This window comes from Martes martes (assembly GCF_963455335.1).
Source record: "Martes martes genome assembly, chromosome: 14".
In the NCBI taxonomy this organism is placed as follows: domain Eukaryota; kingdom Metazoa; phylum Chordata; class Mammalia; order Carnivora; family Mustelidae; genus Martes; species Martes martes.
In genome coordinates, this window is record NC_137902.1 from 1257781 (window position 1) to 1280832 (window position 23052).

Below are 23052 nucleotides of genomic sequence, written 5' to 3' on the forward strand. Positions count from 1 at the left end.
GTTCAACGTGTCCATGTTGCTCGAAGAGATGCTGAAAACGGGGAGACGAATTTCACAGGAGGAGGGGAGACTGGCTTTGGCCCCGCCGTCCAGGCTGTGGGCTCGGGCTCCCAGACCCCCCATGCCAGAGAGTCCCTGCCGCCCTGCCACCCCTCAGCCCCGACCGCAACCCAGCTTTTAAATTATAAAGCCCCTTTACCTCTGCTTTCAAATAATTAAAAAGGCTGATGACTGGTCACTACTTCCCCCTTCACAGAGAAAGAGCAGCACGGCTCCCCCAGGCTCTCGGACGGGTGACCCTCCAAAGGCCAGAAGTTAACAGAAGCCAGGGTTCAACCACGTACCGAAGAGAAGACTGTTACTAAAATGCTTCACACACACCTTACAAGGATGCAGCCTGGGGCACCTGCCTGCCTCGGTCGGAGAAGCGTGTGACTCTCGAGGTCCGGGTTGTGGGCTCGAGCCCCACACTGGGTGTAGAGATTAGTTAAAAAAAATAAAATCTTATAAAACACACACACGTAAAGATAGAATTGATTCTCGTTTTAGCTAAAAATCTCCCTGATGGAAAACAAAAATTAGTTGAAAAGAGGGGCCAGTCTCTTGATACTCAGGCTGTAACCCAGTGCTTGGGGAATTCGACCCAGCTGCCTCCGTCCTCCAAACCCCTGCGGAACCAGGAACGCGGCGCTGGAGCCACAAGCAGATGCACGGCCGGTCCCACCCCCGCACCTCACGGACTCCTTCAGGGCGTTGCGGGTTTTATGAAAGACCAGGCAGTTGGAACAAGATGGTCCCGTACTTAAGAAAAAGGGGGTACATTTTAAATAGCAGTTACTCTGAAACTCTGGAGAAAAAAGTGTTTTTACATCCTTTCTCTGTCCCTTAAAACTACAGATGTTTCGAAGGTAAACATGGCTCAGGATCACCTGAGACTGAAAGAAAAGGAAGAGAAGAGGCCTTTTGGAGCCGTCAGCTGCTCTCTTTGGAGCCGTCTAGCATCTCTCCGAGCCGGCGGAGGGGCCGTCTCCCCCGGCAGGAACGTGAGATGCTCTCTCTGCGCGGTGGATTTTCTACCTCCCACTCCTCCTGCCCCCCGGGACCCCAGAGAGCCTTTCTTTGAAGGCAGACTTCTAGGAAACGCGTTCCTCCGGAGGAAGAAGAATGGAGGTAGTTGAAAATCGGACCTGCAGTGTCCTGTGCACAAGCCCTAGGGTTCGCGCGGTCCCGTCTAGCTGGGCAGGGCCTGCGCTCAGGGGGACGTGCGCTCTCGGGCACCCGCGGGGACTGCGGGAATCCAGGGGCGGGGCGCGCCCGCCTGCCCACCTCAGGCTCAGGGAAGGAAAGGCGGAGGGTTCACGCCGAGCGCTTGCAGTCCTGCGAGAGACGAGTCGCCCTTTAGGTCTGCAGGTTGAGTCAAGAGGGACGCGTCTGGAGGCGTCAGCGTTAAACACGAAACTCCTGTTCCGCGGAGGCTGCTGGGGGTCAAAGAGGCTCCTGTCACCTCTGGCACAATCTGTCCGCAAAAAGATGACTTAAAACGGTCGGTCATGTCTGTGTCTAAGTTTTCGGGGGCGATCGTTAGGGCGGCTCTCGAAGTCTTCGCTGACCTGAGACGTCGAGCGCTGCTTGGACGATGATGGGATCGAAGTCACTGGGCAGCGGGACTTCAGCAGCCAGAAGTCCGAAAGCCTGCAGTGTGGGACGCCGGGCCGTGTTTCCGAAGTCTCGTTGCAGAGAAACGGAAGGTATTTGGGTCAGGTACGGCAGGCTGGTCTGACGGCAAGTACTGGCTCGGCTTCTGGCCTGGGGAAGCTGCTGGAAGTTCCACCTAGAGAGACCTTACAAAGCTCCAGCACGGCAGATTCTAAAAGATCTGTCGCCTCACCCACTGGTGCGCTGGACTTATGGAAGTGATTAGGCCACGATCGTTAAAACTGGACGTGTTTTACAAACCAAGTAGTCCTAACTCGGCAATCTCTGATTAAAAGCGAGGGCTTTTATAGAGAGAGGATGTTTCAATAACACATCTTTGTAAATATTAAATTTCAACACTGTTATAAACTGGGCTAGATCCAGAATTCTTCTGGTTTCCTCAAATATGTGGCTATGAGGGGCGCCTGGGTGGCTCCGTGGGTTAAGCCTCTGCCTTCGGCTCAGGTCATGGTCTCAGGGTCCTGGGATCGAGCCCCGTATCGGGCTCTCTGCTCAGCGGGGAGCCTGCTTCCCCCTTTCTCTGCCTACTTGTGATCTCTGTCAAATAAATAAAATCTTTAAAAAAAATATTTGGCTATGACTCTCCAACTAAGGTTTCCAATCTTTTTCCATTCTCTTGACTTAAAGTCATTAAAAAACTAAAACTGGCTTTTTTCCTAAAGCCCTAAAAACTGACCCTGGACAACTTGAAGTAAACTTCCAAGAAACAGCTTTTCTATTTCTACACAGTAGCTCATGCGTAGATAATCTTCACGCTTTTTGTTCTGTCGGGATAACAACAGGACCCTGGGGCATATGATTATTTAGAATTAATTCCCCAATGATCATATAATTCAGCTGGCACCTTGACCAGTTCTGTGCGGCTGGGATGGTTAAATTTTCCTTAAAAGCCAGAGCATGCCCCACTCCATGGGGTTAACTGTGGGCTTGTGGAGACCATGGGTGACCCCACTTTCTTCGTGATTGGATCAGATGAGGCACTTGGCGATGCGTCTGTCTCTTGAGACAAGTCCTCTCCCACTCGCCAGTGATTCCTTGTGCTTAGGACATTGTTGAGGCTGACCTCAAACAGAAAGGGCTCCTGACGGTTTCATCCCTCACGGTCGTGTTTATCCTAGAAGCCACCTCTGTAGACGGACAGTCGCAGGCAAAAGTTTTAGCCAAGCGTACAGTAGCCCTCCTGGTAAAGCTCACTGTGGGACAGTCCCTGACTGTCGTGACTTCACATCAGGTCCCGAGTGTCTTAGACAGGAAAGGTCCATCGATGCATGCCGGGAGGCTGACTTATGAAACACCGGGCCATGCTCACAGACATGCCTGAAATAATACTTAAAACCTGTCGAACTCTGAAACCAGCGCCCCTGTTCCTGGACCTGACCACGGCACTTCTGTCGAGCGTACCTGTTTGGACGTCACTGGTCTTGCTTACCGTCACGGACCAGCTGTCAAAGCCGCAGATGACAGCCGGCCTACCCGCGGCGGTAGTTTCATGGAGAGGGGAGTGAGAAAAGCTGGGTGTGCCTGCTGAGGCCCCCGCTCTGTCGCAAACACCTCTGCCCCCAGAGCAGAGTCAATAGCGCCCACCTGTGCTTTGTGATCGGCCAAGTCTTAACGCTCAGCATCTATACCGACTCCAGATATGCCTTCCTCGTCCTATAGGCCCATAGCCATTCGAAGAAAGGCGGATTATTATCAAGCCAGGACTCCCCCATCAAATGCGGGCCTGTTATTATTACACAAACTCAAAGGATGGTCCTCCCAGACCGAGTAGCCCGTGAAATCCTGCCTGCACTTCGAGGAGACCCAGGACTAGACGACTGTCTCCTGGCTGGGACCCAACGGCTCTGCGACTCTGACCTGGGGCCCTGGCGTCTCCCTGGCCGGACAGGCCCCCGTCGCCTGTGTTTCGCCTGGATGCATGGACGGACAGTTGATTAAAACCGTTACCTGCCCAGCCCACTCCCACACGTAAAGTGACGGTGGACATGTCCTGTGCCGCGTCCGCATGGCCACCGAGCGTCTGCCTTTGTGCTTCGGGGCTGGGGGCTGCCGATCGGCACGTGAAGCTCTACTGAGCGCAAGGCCAGGGCCCCGAGCGACACCGAGAGCGGCGTTTCTCTGTCAACACCGAAGGGACGCGGAGGCATGAAGCCGTTCTGGAAAACAGAAACAGAACAGGCGTCGGATGTCCGCACCGCTCCACGAGGTGGACCGTGCGCCGGCAGGGAAACTGCTGTGCGTCGCTCCAGAATGCCACAAAGAACTTCTGGGTTCCTAATGGATGTGATGCTCAAACTGGTGCTTTAAATATCCCCTCTCTTTCCTTTAGTGGTTAAAACTCCTGGACTGGAGGAAAATTATGGTCAACTCTCAATAGGCGATTTTCGTCGGGCTTCTTTTTTCTCATTATTAGCCATATTTTGTTATTTTTTTCCAGTGTCTCCCTACCTAGTGCCAGAATTCCTCTGTTCCCGTAACTTCAGCCAACAGATGACCCTTTCTACTCAAGGAGGCTCATGCATGTGTCCTTGTAGGATTCGGCTGCCTCCCCCTTTCCTAACTCCCCTATATATTTCCGGACTGACCAACGCTGACCCACAGGTAGGGAGCCTACGAAGGTTCTTCAGAAAACATCTTTCTCTCCTTACCCCCCAACTCCTGAGTATATAAACCGCCGCCCCTCACAACCGCGGGCGGCAGCCCTTTCTGCCCACGGGTCCTGTCCCGTCCGTGAGCTTTAATAAAATCACTATTTTGCACCAAAGACGTCTCAAGAATTTTCTCTCGGCCATCGGCTCTGGACCTCACCCCACCACACCACCTACATTCCAAAACCATATCGTTAGAACAATAGTTAGATGTAAACAGGAAAGTTTGAAAGGCTTATGGAAAAGGAATCTTTGGGAGGGTGTGCCTGGTGGTCCCGCTGGCTAAAACGAGGATCAATTTAAGTAAGTCAAAGAGTTTCAATGTCGAAAGCACACGGGGGGGGGGGTGCGTTTTCTTCATTAAAAGAACAAAGTTTTCCTGAACTATTGGTCTGACGTTAATGAAAAATCACAAACGTAAGTTTTTCTTTTCCTTGAAAGTTATCCCCCCTCCCCCCATACAAAGGATTCTATGTTTTGGCAACATAATTTCCTGTTTCCCACGTCTGTGATGACTTACGGACCCTGCGTGTCAGTATTAGAAGAGCCACACCGGGGACGCCTGGGTGGCTCAGTTGGTTGGGCAGCTGCCTTCGGCTCGGGTCATGATCCCGGCGTCCTGGGATCGAGTCCGGCATCGGGCTCCTTGCTTGGCAGGGAGCCTGCTTCTCCCTCTGCCTGCCACTCTGCTTGTGCTCACTCTCGCTCCTCTCTCTCTCTCTCTCTGACAAATAAATAAATAAATAAATAAATCTTTAAAAAAAAAAAAAATTAGAAGAGCCACACCGTGCTCCCAGCTGTAGAAAAGGTCTTGCGTTTGCCTTCGACATCTTTATTGTCCCTGTGGTGAAATGAACAGCTGATACGGGTTCACAATGACTTGTAATCCTAATAAAATGTTCAAACCTTTCAACGTTTTGTTTGGAAAGACTTTCTAAAATCAAGTCTTAAAATAAAGTCTTTTGGGGGGCACCTGGCTGACTCAGAAGAGCATGTGACTTTGGATCTCAGGGTTGTGAGTTCGAGCCCTGCATTGTGGGGGGCTTACTTAAAATAAATAAATAAATAGGGGCTCCTGGGTGGCTTAGTTGGTGAAGCGTCTGCCTTCGGCTCAGGTCATGATCTCGGGGTCCTGGGATCGAGCCCCACGGCAGGCTCCCTGCTCAGTGGGGAGCCTGCTTCTCCTTCACCTTCTGCCTGCTTGGGCGTGTGCTGTCTCAAATAACTACACAAGATCTTTTTTTTTTTTTTAAGATTTTATTTGTTTATTAGACAGAGAGAGAGAGAGCTAAAGAAGGAACACAAGCAAGGGGAGTGGGAGAGGGAGAAGCAGGCTTCCCGCAGAGCAGGGAGACCCATGTGGGGCTCGATCCCAGGACCCTGAGCCGAAGGCAGATGCTTAAGCACTGAGCCACTGAGGCGCCCCTAAAATCTTTAAGAAATAAAATAAGTAAATAAAGTTACATCCCAATATCGTTCTTAAAAAGTATGGAATGATTTTTACCACGATCTAACTGAAGTCTTCCAGAGAGCTCGTGGAACATTTCAAAGATTTTTTTTTTTTTTTTGAGAAATTAAGCCAGTCAGGCGTATTTGGCGTGTGAGATGAGCGGAAGCGCCCTCGGACTGCTGGTATTCGACCCTCTGAGAATGCATTTGCATAGACGTGCGGTTAAAACGAGCGTTTTACGAATCGTATGAAACTCCCAGAAGCCCGGTGTCCTGGGATGTTGGTGCCTCGGAGCGCTCCGCGTCCCGGAAGTCACCTAATTCCTCCGTCGCGCTGTCCTGAGCTCTCACCGGATCTGCGACCTGCGACCAAGGGCATGTGTCGGCCCTTCTGTCATTCAGACCGTCCTACTTCCACTCAGGCGCCTCCGGGCAGCCGCGTTCCGTCTTCCGTGGGCACAGGTTGCTAATCACGGGGACCGTAAAGCCGAGCTGGGTAAAAATTTCCAGAAGTGGCGGAAACGCTGTATCCAAGCAGAACGAGAACCAGTGACCCGGGGCTGACTGAACGAGCAGGACTGCTCTAACTTTTATGACTTTTTGCTGACTTTTAACAAGCGTTTTGCTTTTCCAGATTTAAGATGACTTTTTATCTTCAGCCGACTGACAGCAAGTTGACAACTTTTCCTCTGGGAGCACAGGAAACACTTCCCTCTGCGCCGCACCCCTCCCTGGCAGCGGGAGTTCACCAAGAACCTGTCCCTTGGCAACAGGACACGGCTGGGAAACTGGTGACGGGTCCCTCCTGCTGCCACGCTTCGTCAGCGATCGGGCCAGGTGTCCTCAAAACTAGGCTTATTTTGTCAACAAACTGATGTTAACTGGAATATTGCTGGTAGCATCGAGGGTGATTGTAGGCGGTAGAAATCTGCTTCTGCGCTGTTCGTCCTAAGCTGGGCCGGACCGACCTCCTCCGGCCTCCGCTGCTGCCTGGCTACGGGTCTGCAGCTGATCATCGTTTTCTCACCTTTCTGACTTAGAGTCATTTCAGAATAAAAACTGCCCTTTTCCCGGAAGCCCTGCAAACGGAACACAAGCCACCGCGATTAACACGGTAATGATGACCGCGCGCCGGAACTCATGCCCCTGCAACCGCTCGCATTTGTGATGTAGAAGTTAGACGGCTACGTTAAGTGTGGATGGTGACTTTTTCACAATTTTCTCGGGGGACGTGGGAGCAGAGAAGTTTGATGACCGTGGCTTTACAAGTGGCCCTGTTTCCGGGGAGGGAAGGTGAGAGCCGGGGTCAGGTGCACAGTCGTCACATCACCCACCGAGGCCCCTTCCGTTTCCCCTGCACTTTCCTTGGACCCTTGACTCCACCTTGGGGCTTCCAGGGGCAGCCGACCCCACCTCATCTGTGACCATCACGGCCTGGTTCACAGATGGGTCTCTGGCCGCTCTCACGTGGGGGTCCTCCGAGTGACGGCACCTGCTACAAGGTCCCTCGTGGAGAGGGAAAACCAGGTTGCAGGAAGAAACACGTTTCCTTAAACATTTCCCAGTAATTGCATATAGAGAGTTCAGAGGCTTATTAAAAAAAAAAAAAGTGTAAGTTTTGGCGAGATTGCAGGATGTGCCAAGACACAAAAATTGTCATATTTCTATACTAGCAGTAACAAGTGAAATTTAATAGCAAGTGCCATAACATAACACAGGACCATTCAGGGATGTACCTGACAAAAGAAAGGCAAGGCGTGCCTGCTGAAAACTACGAGGCTTCTCCAAGAGAAAAAACAACATCTCGATAAAGGTGCGCGGACTGCCTTTGCGGGTCGGAAGACCGGATGGGCAGCTCGTTCTGAGGTTTCCCAGGAAGGGGGCCTGAGGAGCTGGGGGATGCACGGGGAGGACAGGTGTGGCGTGGGAACCTGGCCCGAGGGGCTTTGCAATCGCCGTCTCTGTGGGGAAGGGGGGCTGCTTGTTCCCTGGTTCCCCTGCAGGGCCGCGTGTGGTCAGCACTTGCTGAGTAAATGAGACTGTCAAAGCGAAGGAAAGCTAGAAAGAAGCATGCGTCTCTCCAGAGCAGACAGAGCAGGCGTCCCAAGGCACTCCCATGCGGCAGAGAGCCAGGGGCAGGGAGGGCAGTGCCAGATGTCATCATGGGGAGGGGGCTCAGGGGGTCCTGATGGAGGCTGGGGTGGGGAACTAAGCAGGGGTCCTCGGGACTGGCTAAGGAGCATTTTGGCTTTCTCTGGTTGGTCCTGAGCCGGAGGCAGGCACAGGAAACGGGGAAGCCCTCGGTGACTGCGCAGGGGCTGGCCCTTTGGGGCTCACTGATGGGGGGCGACGTGTGGCTTCCTGGACCAGTTGCTCCAGATACTGGGCTGACTTCCTGGGAGTCTGACTTGTAGCAGACTGGCTTCCCGACTGGCCACTCCGGTGAGGGTCGGGACCGTGGGCGGTCTCTGCAGGTGAGGGTCGGGACCCGTGGGCTGGTCACTCCGGTGAGGGTCGGGACCAGTGGGCTGGTCATTCCGGTGAGGGTCGGGACCCGTGGGCGGTCTCTGCAGGTGAGGGTCGGGACCCGTGGGCGGTCTCTGCAGGTGAGGGTCGGGACCCGTCGGGACCCGTGGGCTGGTCACTCCGGTGAGGGTCGGGACCGGTGGGCTGGTCACTCCGGGGAGGGTCGGGACCGGTGGGCTGGTCACTCCGGTGAGGGTCGGGACCCGTGGGCTGGTCACTCCGGTGAGGGTCGGGACCCGTGGGCTGGTCACTCCGGTGAGGGTCGGGACCGTGGGCGGTCTCTGCAGGTGAGGGTCGGGACCGGTGGGCTGGTCACTCCAGTGAGGGTCGGGACCGGTGGGCTGGTCACTCCGGTGAGGGTCGGGACCCGTGGGCTGGTCACTCCGGTGAGGGTCGGGACCCGTGGGCTGGTCACTCCGGTGAGGGTCGGGACCCGTGGGCTGGTCACTCCGGTGAGGGTCGGGACCGTGGGCGGTCTCTGCAGCTGAGGGTCGGGACCCGTGGGCTGGTCACTCCAGTGAGGGTCGGGACCGGTGGGCTGGTCACTCCGGGGAGGGTCGGGACCGGTGGGCTGGTCACTCCGGGGAGGGTCGGGACCGGTGGGCTGGTCACTCCGGTGAGGGTCGGGACCCGTGGGCTGGTCACTCCGGTGAGGGTCGGGACCCGTGGGCGGTCTCTGCAGGTGAGGGTCGGGACCGGTGGGCTGGTCACTCCGGTGAGGGTCGGGACCCGTGGGCTGGTCACTCCGGTGAGGGTCGGGACCCGTGGGCGGTCTCTGCAGGTGAGGGTCGGGACCCGTGGGCTGGTCACTCCGGTGAGGGTCGGGACCAGTGGGCTGGTCATTCCGGTGAGGGTCGGGACCTGTGGGCGGTCTCTGCAGGTGAGGGTCGGGACCCGTGGGCGGTCTCTGCAGGTGAGGGTCGGGACCCGTGGGCTGGTCACTCCGGTGAGGGTCGGGACCGGTGGGCTGGTCACTCCGGGGAGGGTCGGGACCGGTGGGCTGGTCACTCCGGTGAGGGTCGGGACCCGTGGGCTGGTCACTCCGGTGAGGGTCGGGACCCGTGGGCGGTCTCTGCAGGTGAGGATCGGGACCGGTGGGCTGGTCACTGCGGTGAGGGTCGGGACTGGGGGGCGGTCTCTGCAGCTGGACGGCGGGTACCCAGCGCATCCGCAGTTCCGAAGCGCCCTCGTCGGTCAGTCCTGCAATCCGCGACCAGGACTCCGCAGACCACGCCCCGCCTTCGGCCCGCCCCGCGCAGGGCGACCACCACACCACCTCAGTCCCCGCCCCCCACCGCGCCTGCGCACGCGCACCCCGCTCCTCAGGCCCCTCACCCCGCGCCTCACGCACGCGCGTCCGGTTCCTCAGCTCTTGCCCTGCGCACGCGCGCCCCGCTCGTCAGCGCCTGTTCCGCGCACGCGCGCTGCGGTCCTTGGGCGAGGCTTCCACCCGCCCTGCGCACGCGTTGCACGCGCCGCACGCGCCCCGCGCGCCCCGCGTTCTCGCGCACGCCCAGGCCCCGCCCCTCGACCAATTGGCGGCGCCGCGGCTTCTCCGCCGTTTATCCGTCGCGCGTCGGCCGGCGCGCGTCAGTCGGTCGGGCTGTCGGCCGAGCGCCCCCGCGTCCTCCCGCCCCGCGTCCGAGCTGCGAACCCGCCCGCCCGCCCGCGCCCCCCGAGCCGCCGCCGCGCCGTCCCTCCGGCGCCATGTCGCAGAGCGGGACCCCCGGGCTGCAGGAGGAGAACTTGCAGGGTGAGGCCGCGGGGGCCGGCGGGGGGCGCGGGGGCCGGGGGGTCGCGGGCCGGGGCGGGGGGAGGACGGGCTCCGGGGGCGGGCGGGCCGGACGCGGGGGGTCCCGGGCCAGCCCAGCCTCCGCCCCGGCCGCGGGCAGGCCTCGCGGAGCCCCCGCGGCCGCAGAGCCCTGCGGGGCGGGTGTCACCCCGTGCGCCGCCCGAGCGTGGGCGTCGCAGAGGCCGGCGGGGTCGCGCCGAGTGGGGCGGCCGGGAGAGTGACCGGCACTCGCTCCGCCCGCGCGGGGGGCTCGGGTGCCGCGGCCGCAGGGGCCCGCGCGAGGCTGCGGCGAGGAGCGGCTGCGGCGTGTGGCTGGCTCGGGCTCCGCCTGCGCTGGACGTGCTGCCCAGCAGCCGGGGCTGCGAGTCCGCGGCTGAGGGACGTTGTCCCGGGCCTCGCAGGGACCCTGCGCAGACGGCCGGCCCCGGCCTCCTGGGTCTGCAGACCCTCCTGCTCTCGGGAGCGGGGCACAGACCCGGCCGGGCCTGCCCACCCCCGGCCGAGTAGGCGGCCTTGCCCGTCAGCCGCCGGCGTCCCGCCTCCGGGTGGCTACCGGGCCTCGCGCCCTGCGGCCCGTGGGTGGTCCCGCCCGGAGAAGCCCGCCGGCCCCGACCCTGGTGTCGTCTGAAGCAGACGGTCAGCACGTCCAGGAGCTTTGGAGAAGGGCCGTTCCGAGCTTCGGGCGGGCTCTGCGGCGCCGCGGCCCCGTGAAAACCCTGTGCGGGAAGTGCGCGTGAGCCCGGACGGTTTTTCCTGTTCCTGAGCGTGAGTTCATGGGGCAGGACGTAGGCTGGCGCCGTGCACAGCGCGTCCGTGAAGTGTGCAGCCGCTGCTCGGGTCTGCAAGCGCGAGATTCCAGGGCACTGGTTTTCTCGGGAACCGGCACAGGGACCGAGGGTTTAAATTCTGTCTCTTCTGTAAGACCCTGCATAGGCTTCGCCTTGGGACCACCCTTTCCTAGTTAGCAGGCCGCGTCCTCCCCGACGCTGTGCTTTACATGCAGGCCAGGGTTGAGTCTCTGGTTGGTGGAGTCCTCCCCAGGGGGCTCTGCACCCCCCCCCCCCACTGGACCCCCAGGTGCTGAGTCATGGGCCATGCTAAATTGCCAGCTTCTCAGCTGAAAGTTTGTTTCTGTGTTTTGCTTATTCTATAAAAAGGTGGTTACACACGGAACGGAAACTCAGGTTGAGGCTTCTCTGGGCCCCCGTCTGGGGCGTACGTGCTGCCGGGCACTGGCTCCCCCAGGCCGCTGGTGGGTGGAGTCACTTGCCTCACATCACGTGGGGCCGCGCTGCTGCCCCGAGAAATGTGAATCCAGGCCTGGTTCCTGGCCGAGGCGGTGCTTGTCCCCTGTCTCTCCTGGTGTTGTGACCTCTTGTTTATATTTGGAGTGCGGACTGGGCCAGCCCCGGCGAGCCCGCCCGCGCGCGGCCGCAGACCTCGCCTGGGGAGGTGCCGGCAGAACCGTGCTTCCTGCCCACGGTCGTTCTGCTTGAAGCCGTTGTCCAGCAGGACCGGTCAGTGCCCGCCCCAGGCCTGGCGGAGAGGAGCTCGCTGTGCTGATGGTGTCGGTGTCATGGGGAGGGGGTTGCCTCACTGACTTCCCACGGGACCCCTGGACGCGAAGCTGAGCTGCTCATGAACGCGTGGCTTCAGGGAGGTGAAGCCCCCCACCCTGCGCCCCGCGTGCTCTGCAGCCAGCTGCATGGCTGCTTGGGCGAGCAGCCCACTGGGGGCAGAGGTGTCTGAAGAGGAAAGCCTGATTTCTCTCGAAGGGAAATCGTAGTATTGTGAAGTTCAACAGCGAAGGGGTTTCAGCTCCTAGATCCTGGCCCATCCCCCACATCTCACAGTGGTCACCGTGAGAGGCCCCGGGGCCGAGTGGAAAAGAGGGCAGGCGACCACAAGTAGAGGGAGAGAGGGGCTCCAGGGAAGGGCCGGTGGGGTGCTGGGAGCCGGAATGACGACGGCCCAGACAGCAGGGTGCTGGTTATCCCGAGTGCTCCAGCCCATTTCTGTTCTCAAGTTCAAAGTTGACGGGTCTGGCAGGTCTGTCTCGTTCCTGTCTCACCTAACTTGAGAAGCTTTTATCTGTTACCGTTTATTTTCTGAAGCACGGTTCCATTACTGTAAATAACGGTCGTGTTTACAGAGAGCTTTGAGAACCTGCCGTTTCCTAAATAAGAGGCGCCTCTCCCGGGAAGAAGCCCGCTCTGCCGTGCCGTCTGCAGCATCCCTCTGTGAGGACTGCATCCCACCGTCCTGAGGGTTACTGGGGTGCCTGCCGCTCCCCTCGTCAGTGCTCTCCCACCCTGGCTGCCCAGCGTCTCCATTACAACTTGAGCAAAACATGCGTGTGCTGGGGTTCTGCCTCAGCATTCCGGACCAGATTCCAGAGTGCTGAGCGAGGCTTCTGGAGAGCCTCGGGGCTTCCCGCAGCCGCCAGGGCCATGCAGTGGGGTGGCCTTCCTCGTGGGCTCCGCCGTTGTGGCCGGAAACACTTGCCCTGGGTCGCGGAGCGGGCAGTGGGGCTGGGGGAGGCTCTCCTCTGTGACAGGAGAGGCAGGAGCTGCGCTGGGCGCCCCGTCTCTAGCTTGTGGGGAGGTGGGACGTGGACTCGCTGTGTGTGCCGGCGACCCGTGAGCGGGGTGACCCGTGAGCGGGGTGTGTGCTGGGGAGACGGCAGGGAGAGGCGCGTGGAGTTAGGCAGGCCGGCCTGCCTTGGGCCGGTAACACAACGGCGTGTTTTTTTGTTTTTTATTATACCGAGTTACTTGATAGGTTGTGATTCTGAGGTCGTGAAGCTGCCTTGGTCCCCACGTTTCTTGCTTAAAAAGGTGAGTGATCTTAAAACTTGGGTGACGTCGGTGGCGGGGTAGCCCGCCCCTGTCCCTGGCCCCGTGCTCTGCTGCTTCCTGCCCAGTTGTTCAGGTTAATAAGAAAACTCTCGTCCTGGTAAATCATTCTTGGAGTACAGCTTTTGGACTCCAGGGCATAGACAGTCCAGCATGGGATTTTTTGCTTTCTTGGGGTGCTTAGGGCTTTTTGGGACGTGATTGTAAAAAACAGGAGTTTGTCTCATCGGAGTCTTCAGTTGGCCCTTGTGGTGTAACAAAAAAAAAATACATATGTGCATCTAATGGTGTCACGTGTTTATTATATATGTTTATTTTTTTATTTTTTTGAAGACTTCATTTGTAAGTAATGTCTGCGCCTAACGTGTAGCGCGACCTCGCAGCCCTGGGACCAGGAGTTACGCACTCCTCCGGCTGAGCCGGCTCGGCGTTCCAGTTGTATCTGCTGGAAAATGTTCATCTGTTAACTTTCTCCCTGCTTTGTGGCACGGAGCCCCCCAAACCCTTGGAATTTGAGTGATACAAGTGGCTTATGGATAAAGAGCCCCTTCTGTGAGGTGCTCCCTTGGAACACAGAGTGCGGTAGTGCGGTGACTCGGTGGGGCCGTGGCCGCCACACGGGGGTGGGATAAGAGGGTGGACACCCCCCTCCAGGGATGGCAGGGGCTGGAGATGGGTTAGATGTCACGCAGCAAGGTTCAGAGACACTTGAGCCTTGGACGAGCCGACGTGCGGGGAGTGTGGCCCCCCCTTCCTCGTACCCAGCCCTGGGGGTCTTTCCAGCGGGCTGTACCTGAGCTCTGTCCTTCCCGATAACTGGGTAAAGGGAAGTAAAGTGGCTCCCTGAGTTCCGTGAGTTGTTCAGGGGGTGACTGCACCTGGGCCGGGCATCTTTGGAGCCCCTGAGCTTGGAGTCTGCAGCAGGTGCGGGAGGAGCCAGGACGAGCCCATGTCGGCTGCTCTCTGCCCGAGAATCTGTCTCTGGCTTGTGTGGGGGGGGGGGGGACTGACGACCCCCGCGCCCTCCCCACCCCGGGTCATGTCAGAAGTGATGTCACCCCTCAGCCTCCCGACATCACGCAGCACAGGCCATCTGGTGCGCACCTTCGCCCAGCGGAGTGAGCCGAGCCAGGCCTGGCACCTGCGCGACGGGGAAGGAGCCTCGGAGAATGGAACTGTGCCCGGGCTGGTCTGCCGGCCCGCCGAGTGGCTCCAGGGCGGCACTCCCACTCCGGAGCTTCCTTCATGACGCGTCAGGGTCAGGCACGGAGCTCGGTCGCCGCGTCGCTGGGGTGTAGAATGGCCTGGAGTCACTGCAGCTCCTGGGGATGTGCTGGCTGCGGGCCCGGCCCTGCCGCCTCATGCCTTAGGGACGTGCTCCTGAGGGCCAGGCCAGCATGAAGCAGTTGAGATGTTAAAGACACAAGGTCGCATGTCACTGGAAAGCTTGTGTGAGGTTTCTGTTAGCTAGCGGGGTGCCAGGGTCTTTGCTTTTTTCTGATGCAGGCGACCTATTCAACTGCCAAGGGCAGGTTAGGACTCCGAAGAGCTGCCTGTTGGGCTCACTGGGCAGCTGGAGGCCTGCCGGTGCCTCGGTCCACGCAGAGGGGAGTGGGTGGGGCTGGGCTGTCGTGGGTCACTGCTGGAACTGAAGTTACCTGCAAACATGGCTCATTGTGTGTCTCTGGTCCCTGCATTTCTGTCCTCCGCGGTCTGCCTTCACCCTGCCCATACTGCCCCTGTCCTCTGTAGGCCACCAGAGTGGCCTCTGTAACAGATGGTGCTGGAGACACAAAGACCTGTGACACAGAATAGAGAAACTAACCGTCTTGGGCTCAGAAACGGGCCCGTACACGTGGCCAGCTTGATTTCTGGCAGAGGAAGTAGCGCGGCCAGGGGCAGCGAGGGCAGTCTGGTCAGTGAGTGGTGCCGGGCAGCTGTTTGTCGCAGGGAAAACCTCACCCATTTGGGACCACGTGCACAGACGGAAGCCAGGCTCATTAAACACCAGCCAGGTCTCCAGGCGTAGGAAGAGATTGAAACTCTGAATTAAACGTTGGAAAGAACGTGACGTGAAACCTGAAAAGGCAAGCTGTAGGGGACGTTATCGTCCATGTTTCGGTGGAGAAAGGCTTGTATCTTAAATGTTAAACTTCCACAGGAAGAGTAAGAGGTTTTTGAACCACTAATTTATCTCCTTTTTTTTTTTTTTTTTCAGAGAGAGAGTGCGTGCGTGGAGGGGCGAGGGGGAGGTGGGGGGGGTGGGATCTGAGCCCCTGAGCAGCTAATTTAAAAAGATGCTGTCCAAGTGGCCAGTAAGCATGGAGAAGACGGCCAATTCCATTCGAAATCAGAGAAATGTCAAAGCAGCCACACAAGACACTGTCCCAGAAAGGCCGAATGTCAAGACTGGTTTACTGGGAGGACCGCACCTCGGTTTGGCTGTGTTAGAGGCCAGGCCTTTCCTAGGACCATTGAATGTGCACGTGTTGGCCGTGCACATTCTGGCCGCGGGCCTGCCCCGGCGTCCGTGTGGACACAAGTGAGAGTGGCTGCCACGAAACGTGAGCACTACGGGGCGCTGAGGTGGCCCAGTCAGCTAGGAGACTGACTCTTGGTTTCAGCTCAGGTCACGATCAGGGTCGCTCCTGGCGCGCACTCGCTCGCTCTCTTCTCGCAGATAAGTCAGACCCGAAACACGCAGTTAGAGCAGAACTCGGCAGGTGCTGTCGCAGACCTAACAGGTGGACAGTCTGTGGTCCAGCAGTAGGTGCTCGTGAGCCACAGCAGTGTGCGGGGTGCTCAGCCACGCGCACGCATCCGCCAGCGCTCGGTGGCCCCCACGCCCAGCCCCCCAGGCATTGCTCTCGGGTCCCGGCCCACCTCTCTGGCGGGCCCGAGCCTGCTGCTGGCCGTGCTTCTAGGACGTGTGTGGGGGGCTCGCACCCACTGTTCTCCGGGCTGGGGCTGCTCCTGGGCTCGGCCAGCTGTTGGCTTCCCCAGACACGGGCTGCAGCTGTGCATCCTGTCCTTGCCGCCCGGGACTGCGGCGCTGACGTGTCGGCCCCTCTGTGCAGAACGGTGTGCCTGGGACGGTGCTGAGGTCGGAGAGAACTTACACAGAAGTGCAGCCACTGGGGTGGCCACAGACCAGCCTTGCCGAAGACTGTGGCTCGTGTCGGGTGTGGGGGTGGGCCGGGGGTGGCAGGTTCTCGGTCCTGTTTGGGCTAGTGGCCGATCTGGTGTCGAGACGGCTCTCTGTACCTGCAGAATTCGGAGAGCAGCAGCCCGGGATGGTCACCTGTGGTCATTTCTAGCTCGAGAAGGCAGACTTCTTCCTGCAAAGACGTGGCTAACTGAGCACGTCGGGGATGGCTTGCTCTGGTCAGCCACGTTCAGGGGGAACCTGCCTTTGTTCTAAGCAGAGTATGTTCCTCTGGCTCTGAGGGAAGTAAACACAGCCCAGCAGTCCAGGGTTTGGGGGGTGTCAGGATCCGAGTGCGACTCTGCTGTGGAGGTGAGGGGCGCAGGGTCGTACAGACCTGCCAAGAGCTGAAATCTCTTAAGCTCCCGTCGAGCCCTTTCTCTTCTGAACGTCGAGTGGAGAGAAAGCATCGTGGTCTGTCGGACTCCGCTGGCCCCAGGCACCTGCCGGGCGTCCAGGGGTGGCGGGAGACCGGCCGGAGCGTGTCCTGGGGTGCACCTGCGGGAGGTGGGTGCCAGGCGTGTGTCTCGGTGCGTTTCAAGGAGTGAGGCTGCCGCGACGCTAGGACGGGGCTCCGCAGCGGGCAGCAGATCCCACCGGGCGCTTCTGTGTCTCCGCCAGGCTCGTGGGTGGAGCTGCACTTCAGCAATGGGAACGGGAGCGGCGTCCCGGCCTCTGTGTCCGTCTACAACGGTGACCTGGAAAAAATACTGCTGGACGCCCAGCACGAGTCCGGACGGAGTAGCTCGAAGAGCTCCCACTGCGACAGGTGCGTGTGAGGGGGGCCCGTCTGCGCGTGCGGGTTTACAGCACAGGCCGAGTCCCGGAGTGGCCTCCCCACCCCTGTCTGCATCGCAGAGCCTTGGTCTCCGCTGGGAAGGATGGGGCCTGGCCTGTGGAGGGACCGCGGTAAGGCTGGGGGCCGGGGGGGGGGGTGGCGGCCGGCACACACCCAGTGCCCCCGGCGTGTCCTGGCTCTGTCAGCTTGGTCACTGCGAGCTGCTGTGCGTTAGCGCGGCTGAGTCCGAAAGCAGAGGTCAGGGGTCTTCGGGGTGTGCCGCGGAGCACAGACCCCGTGAGAAGGCCGCAGGCGGGCCACTCTGGGGGTCATGTCATCCCCGACCCCCCCCACCCCTGGCTCCCTGCTGAGCTCAGCCGAAGGGGACCTGGGACGGTGGGAGGGGAGACCTGGAGGCTGGGGCCAGCGCTTCCTCCTTTCAGGGGAGACAGGGCCCGGCCTGCGGGGGGCTTGGCTTCTCGTAACGGAAACTGTGCTAACATCCTGGTTTCTCCGTCCTCCTCCCTGTGCCCACCAAGCCCGCCTCGCTCACAGACCCCGCAGGATACCACCCGAGCTTCGGAACTCGACACGCACAGCATCGGCGAGAAGAACAGCTCTCAGGTGGGCCGCGCGGGCAGTGGGGCGGAGCAGAGAAGGGTGTTCTCGGGGGCGGGGGGCCTCTTGCCTTTCTTACAGCTGCGGAGGGGGCATCCCCACACTCACTTCCCGCTGAGCTGACGGGAGCAGGTGTCGTGGGGCCTCCGCTGCCCTCAGCTACCACCCGAGGATGCATCAGGAGTGCGGGCGGCTTCCCTCAGGCTTGGAGCCCGGCTGGACCCATGGGGCTGGTGGGGAGGGCCCCTGGGGGCCACTCAGCGGTGGCGCTCTGTCGTGGCCGGCAGTCGGGGTGGCCCTGCTGCGCTGAGCGGTGCTTGCGTTTTTCAGTGTCAGGAGCAGGGGGTATCCCCACACTCACCTCCCGCTGAGCTGATGGGAGCAGGTGTCGTGGGGCCTCCGCTGCCCTCAGGTACCACCCGAGGATGCATCAGGAGCGCAGGCGGCTTCCCTCAGGCTTGGAGCCCGGCTGGACCCATGGGGCTGGCGGCGAGGGCCCCTGGGGGCCACTCAGCGGTGGCGCTCTGTCGTGGCCGGCAGTCGGGGTGGTGGCCCTGCTTCGCTGAGCGGTGCTTGCGTTTTTCAGTGTCAGGAGCAGGCGGGCCGGTCAGTTCCGTGTGAGGCCCCTGCGTGCCCGTGTGCGAATGCTTCTGGGTGTGATGTGCCGGGCGGGGCTGCGTCCTGCTGTCGGGGAGACCCGTCTCGGGGAACGCGGGCTGTGGCCCTGTAGGACTGCTGCCCTGGCGCGTGGTGGGATGTGGGGGAAGCGTCCTCTGGGTGTTCTCGGTGGTGATCACGGAACGGTGCACTTCCCCTGTATTTATTCCAAAATCGCTTAGGAAGTGGGGTCTTGTGATCAGTACCACCGAGGATGTTGATGCCATGGGGTCCCCCCGCCAGGCCTCCCTCCCACCCAGGCTTCGTACCCCCCGGGTCCCCCAGGTAGTGTTCTCAGGGCAGCTGGCTGGGTTTGCTCCTGCATTCCAGAGTGTTTCCAGAATTTCAAGCAGTGGTCTTGCTGACTTTCAAAAGGAATTACAGACTCAGGTGCAGAGTTTTTTTAAAAGCAAAAAACCCCAGAAAGTCTCCCATCGTTAGTGTTCGGCCTTACATATCTCAGGTGTAGCTTGAAATCACAGGTGTGTGTGTGTGAGTTTTTGGTTCTTTCCCTCCCACTGAATGAAACTGCCCTTTAGAGACCGCGGCACGAGGCCCTGTGTCACCCCAGCCGTGTGGGCCTGCGGAGCACTTGGATTTTCTCTTCGGAAAACCTGCTCCGCGGTTGGCGCCGGCGTGTGGACGCCGTTGTCCTCGTGCGCCCTGCTTCCTCGGGAGCCCGCGTCTGCTGCCCCGGCGTCCGTCTGCAACAGAGGGACGCGTGGTGCGGGGCACGGCGGGGCCACGCGGCGCTCAGCGGCGGCGCACGTTGGTTCTCTTGTAGTCGGAGGAAGATGATATGGAGAGAAGGAAGGAAGTCGAGAGCATCTTGAAGAAGAACTCGGACTGGATTTGGGACTGGTCAAGTCGGCCGGAAAACATCCCCCCCAAGTGAGTGTGTGCGGTGGCGCGGGGGCGTCCTGGGCCCGGGGCTGGCGGCTCACTGCGTGTCCCCCTCCCCAGGGAGCTGCTGTTCAAGCACCCGAAGCGCGCGGCCACGCTCAGCATGAGGAACACGAGCGTCATGAAGAAGGGGGGCATCTTCTCGGCGGAGTTCCTGAAGGTCTTCCTCCCGTCCCTGTTGCTCTCTCACCTGCTGGCCATCGGGTTGGGGTGAGTGAGGCCGCACGGGGCCGCCTCCGCGTGGTCCTGAGTGCGGGGGATCCGGAAGCCTGTCCTCCGGGTGCAGATCGTCAGTCCGCTTCCGGAACGTGAGGCTCGGATCGCGGACCCCAGACCCGGGAAGGGCCCCAGCCCTCTTGCTCCTGGCCCTGCTGTGGGTGTGGCCCCGCCGGAGCCGTGAGCGCGGGTCTGCCTGGTGCCTCCTTGACTGTCTCGTGTCAGTGTGGACTCAGCCACGCTCGTTCTGTTCTCACGCTGTGTGGACGGACGCTGCTCGGACACGCTGAGCTGTCCCTCGCTGCAGCTGGCAGGGCTTGGGAGCCGCCCCACTCCCACAGCGCAGCCGTGCTCCGGCAGCAAGCCCCCCTCGGCTCTGGTGTCTCGCGCCGTGGGCTGGGTGCCCCTCCAGCCTCTGTCTCGGGGTGCCACGGTGTTCCGTGCATGCAGCTGGCTGGACAGGCCGGACGGTCACTGTGAGCGTCTGACGGAGGCTGGCCTCCGGGGCCCCAGGGAAACGGGGCGAGACAGCCCCTGAAGCACTGTCCCCCCGTTTTCCCAGATCCCGGGGATGGGGCGCAAGAGACCTGGGTGTTCGAAGTCTTAGGGCAGGTGGGAGCTTCCTGGCCTTGCAAGGTTCCTTCTCTCCCGCCAGCTCTGGGGGAAGCAAGCAAGCACGGGGCTGCTTTCCCTTCAGAGCCTCATACCCTTGTTCTGGGAACTGTGCCTGGAACGCGGCTTCCCAGTGGGCCAGAGGCTCCTGGACGTCAGCGTCCAATGTGAAGCCCTCCCTGGTCCTGGGCCAGACCGTGCCCCCTTCCCGCTCCGAGCTCTGGCTCTCAGCACGGCCCCGCCGGCTTCATCCTGGCCTGTGTCTCAGAGCCGGGCTCGGGTTTTCTCCAGGGCTAGCAGGTTAGGCTCTCTGGGAGCAGGGCCCGGGGCACGTTCGGTCCCTGGCTTGGGCCTTCGCTTCAGGGTAAGTCCCTGCAGCCCGCTCCCATGCGCCGGCCCTGCCCCTCTCTGCTCCTGCCAGGCTCGCGGAGCTTCTGGTGCCCGAAGTCCAGCCTCCTGTTCCTCTTGAGGCGGCTCCCAGCAGGACCCGTGGGCTCTTTCTGCCTGTGGGCGCGGTGGGTGGTGATGCCCCGTGGGTGACTCCCCAGCAGCGTGTCACTGCACGAACTTACAGACAGACCACGACGGCCTGTGTGCGGCTGGTTAGTGGCCACCTCTGCGGGGACCGAGCGCATCCGTGCGAGCGCACAGCTGGCCGGTTTCCGAGGTAGATGTAAAAACGGGACGCTGAACCCTGACGTGCTCACCCGGGAAGAGACCCTCACGGAGAGATTCAGTGCCAGGTTCTCAGAAGCAGGTCGAGGCTAGGCCATCCCCGCCCGCAGGAGCTCTAGGCCGCCCGCGCGCCGTCTCTGCCGTGAGAGCCATGGGCCCCGTGCTAACTGCTGTTGCTTTTTCCGTGAAGGATCTACATCGGGAGGCGCCTGACCACTTCCACCAGCACCTTCTGATGAAGACTTGGAAGCTGGCCTTTGTCCCGTAGTTGGGGGGTCGGCACTGGGAGCCGGAGAGCCGCCTGGGGCCGAGCGGAGCGCTTCTCTTGATCCGGCTGGCTGCTCTGTGAACCGTGCGCGCTCCTCGTCCGCTAGAACGAAAGACAAGACAGAAAAACCCCAACACGCTAAGCTGTCATCACACCTACGGGATCAATTACTGCGCATGTGCTACTGAGGAACATCTCCTGTAGTAATCGGGTAGTGAGTTTTGTTCGGATATTATAAGTAGCAAAGTGTAAGTAATTTTAACATACTAGATACGACGCGTAGTATTTTAACAAAAATTATCTGGATCGGTTACTCAGTTAAAATACTTTATATTTGAAAAGAATGAATAATGTTTATTAAAATAAGAATGAATGTTTATTAAAATGACTACATATGGGGTTTGTCCCAAGTGAATACTGTGGCCTTACACTCACGCTGGTCTAGGAAGCGCTGGGCGTGAGTGGGCAGGTTGTCTTCGCTGAAGACTTCGCCCACCACCGCTGCCAGTCACGCGGTGGGGTCAGAGGAGCAGACGCCGACTCCTGCGTCCGCCTCCGACACTACGCCGTGGGCCCTGCTGCCCCGGACGGCCGTCGTGTGTCCCGGCACCTGCTCATGTCTTCCCTCTCTCAAGCGCCTGGATTGCTGACCTGAGTCGTCCTCTTTGTGTTCGGTTTCTGTGCTCCTAGAATCAGCTTCGTTCTAAGCAAACCTCTGTCTACGAGAGACTGGAAATAGAAAACAATAAATCTCTCCCAAATCCTTCAGAGAGGACTGTGGTCACGTGTGGTTTAAATGAAATGTTAAAAAAAAAAAAAAGTAAAAATAAACGTCAGAAAGCTTTCTGATTCAACCCGGCGTCCGCCCCGTTGTCCCGTTTCCTTCCCGAGGCATGACCTCTGCAGGGCTGCCTCCTGGCCCCCCGTGTGTCCCCGCGTGTATCTGCTCCACATTTCCACCCTCAGCTCCGTTGTGTTAAATAACACATTAGTTTTTAACATTTCTGCTTACACTTAAATGATTACCCTGGACCCAGCCGTGGACCGCCGCCTCACTGGGAGGAGAATTTTTCATGTAACTTTTCCAGAAAAGATGAAGCTCCCAGTCTCAGGGACGCGCTCCAGCCCGGCCAGTTCCCTTGTGACTCACAGCAGGTGGATTTGCCTTTCGCTGGAAATGGGGGCTCGTTCTTCCGCTGCTGGGGGCTGGAGCGCCTGCCCGTGGGGGCCACAGCCAGCAGGGCCGCATGAGCCCCCCCGTCTTCAGGGTTGAGCGCTACCCCGTGGCCTTCCTGAGCCGTGGCCTAGGCGGCTGGGGTCCCTCTGCAGGGCAGTCTTGTGTCCCCGTCGCGGTGGCAGTGAGCAGAGCTGGGTAGAAGGCCTCCAGGGCTGCTGGGAAAGTGCTTTTCTGAGTGACACGGGGACTGAACCTTGGGCCTTCCCGGGGCCCCTCCCACTCAGCGTGGAGGTGGACATTGGACTCCTTGAAGCGCTGTATTTGTGTGGGGGTGTGTGTGTGCGCGTGTGTGCTTTCTCGTGTTGGGGTGGGATGATTGCATGGGGGTGTGTGCGCGTTCTCGTGTTGGGGTGGGATGATTGCACGGGGGTGTGTGTGTCATTCTCATGTCCGGGCAGGATGATCGCGTGGGGGTGTGTGTGTGCGCGTGGGGTGTTCTCGTGTCCGGGTGGGATGATAACCCTGCAGGCCTTGGGGTCTTGGAGGCGGCTGGATTCGCTGAGTCGCAAGTGCACCTGCTCGGACTGTGTTAAGGAGCCGGACATGGAGTTGCCCCTCCCGAACGCAGCTTCGGGCCACACACCTGCAGGCTCCAGAGGGCGCTGGGGCGCTGGGGGCACCGGCAGGTACGGCTCTGGAGAGAAGCCAGGCACCTGGAAAGCCCCCTGCCCTGCTGGTTCCTTCTGACCTGTGACCCACCCGTAGGAATCCACCCCAAAGATGAACCTCCGAAGGCCTGACGACCTGCAGGAACGCGTCCCGTAAGAGACGCTATGTAGCAGCGTGGCGCGTGCGCGCAGCTGGCCGGGTACACGTGCCACGGGGCTCCCGTGCTGGATCCCAGTGTGGCTTCTCAAAATGACCAACAGGGTTCAACAAATGGGGATTTCTGGGGTG

The 23052-nt window shown here is 59.9% G+C and overlaps 1 protein-coding gene across 1 annotated transcript; it reads left to right on the forward strand.

Annotated features, from left to right (window-relative positions):
• The first annotated feature begins 9746 nt into the window (after positions 1-9746).
• On the forward strand, positions 9747-21772 carry BNIP3 (BCL2 interacting protein 3). The gene is made up of 6 exons (XM_080822308.1): positions 9747-10092; positions 16813-16960; positions 17509-17593; positions 19029-19135; positions 19208-19357; positions 20841-21772. Exons 1-6 carry the CDS (start codon positions 10047-10049, stop codon positions 20884-20886), a joined length of 582 nt encoding a protein of 193 aa, XP_080678434.1. The 5' UTR covers positions 9747-10046; the 3' UTR covers positions 20887-21772.
• The last annotated feature ends 1280 nt before the right edge of the window (positions 21773-23052 follow it).

What these genes read in the sequence shown, in the direction of transcription:
- BNIP3 (XM_080822308.1), top strand. Translation starts at nt 10,047, where the DNA reads ATGTCGCAGAGCGGGACCCCCGGGCTGCAGGAGGAGAACTTGCAGG. An exon ending in AAGAGCTCCCACTGCGACAG is followed by an intron (nt 16,961 to 17,508) that starts GTGCGTGTGAGG and finishes GTGCCCACCAAG; the next exon opens with CCCGCCTCGCTCACAGACCC. An exon ending in CCGGAAAACATCCCCCCCAA is followed by an intron (nt 19,136 to 19,207) that starts GTGAGTGTGTGC and finishes CCCCCTCCCCAG; the next exon opens with GGAGCTGCTGTTCAAGCACC.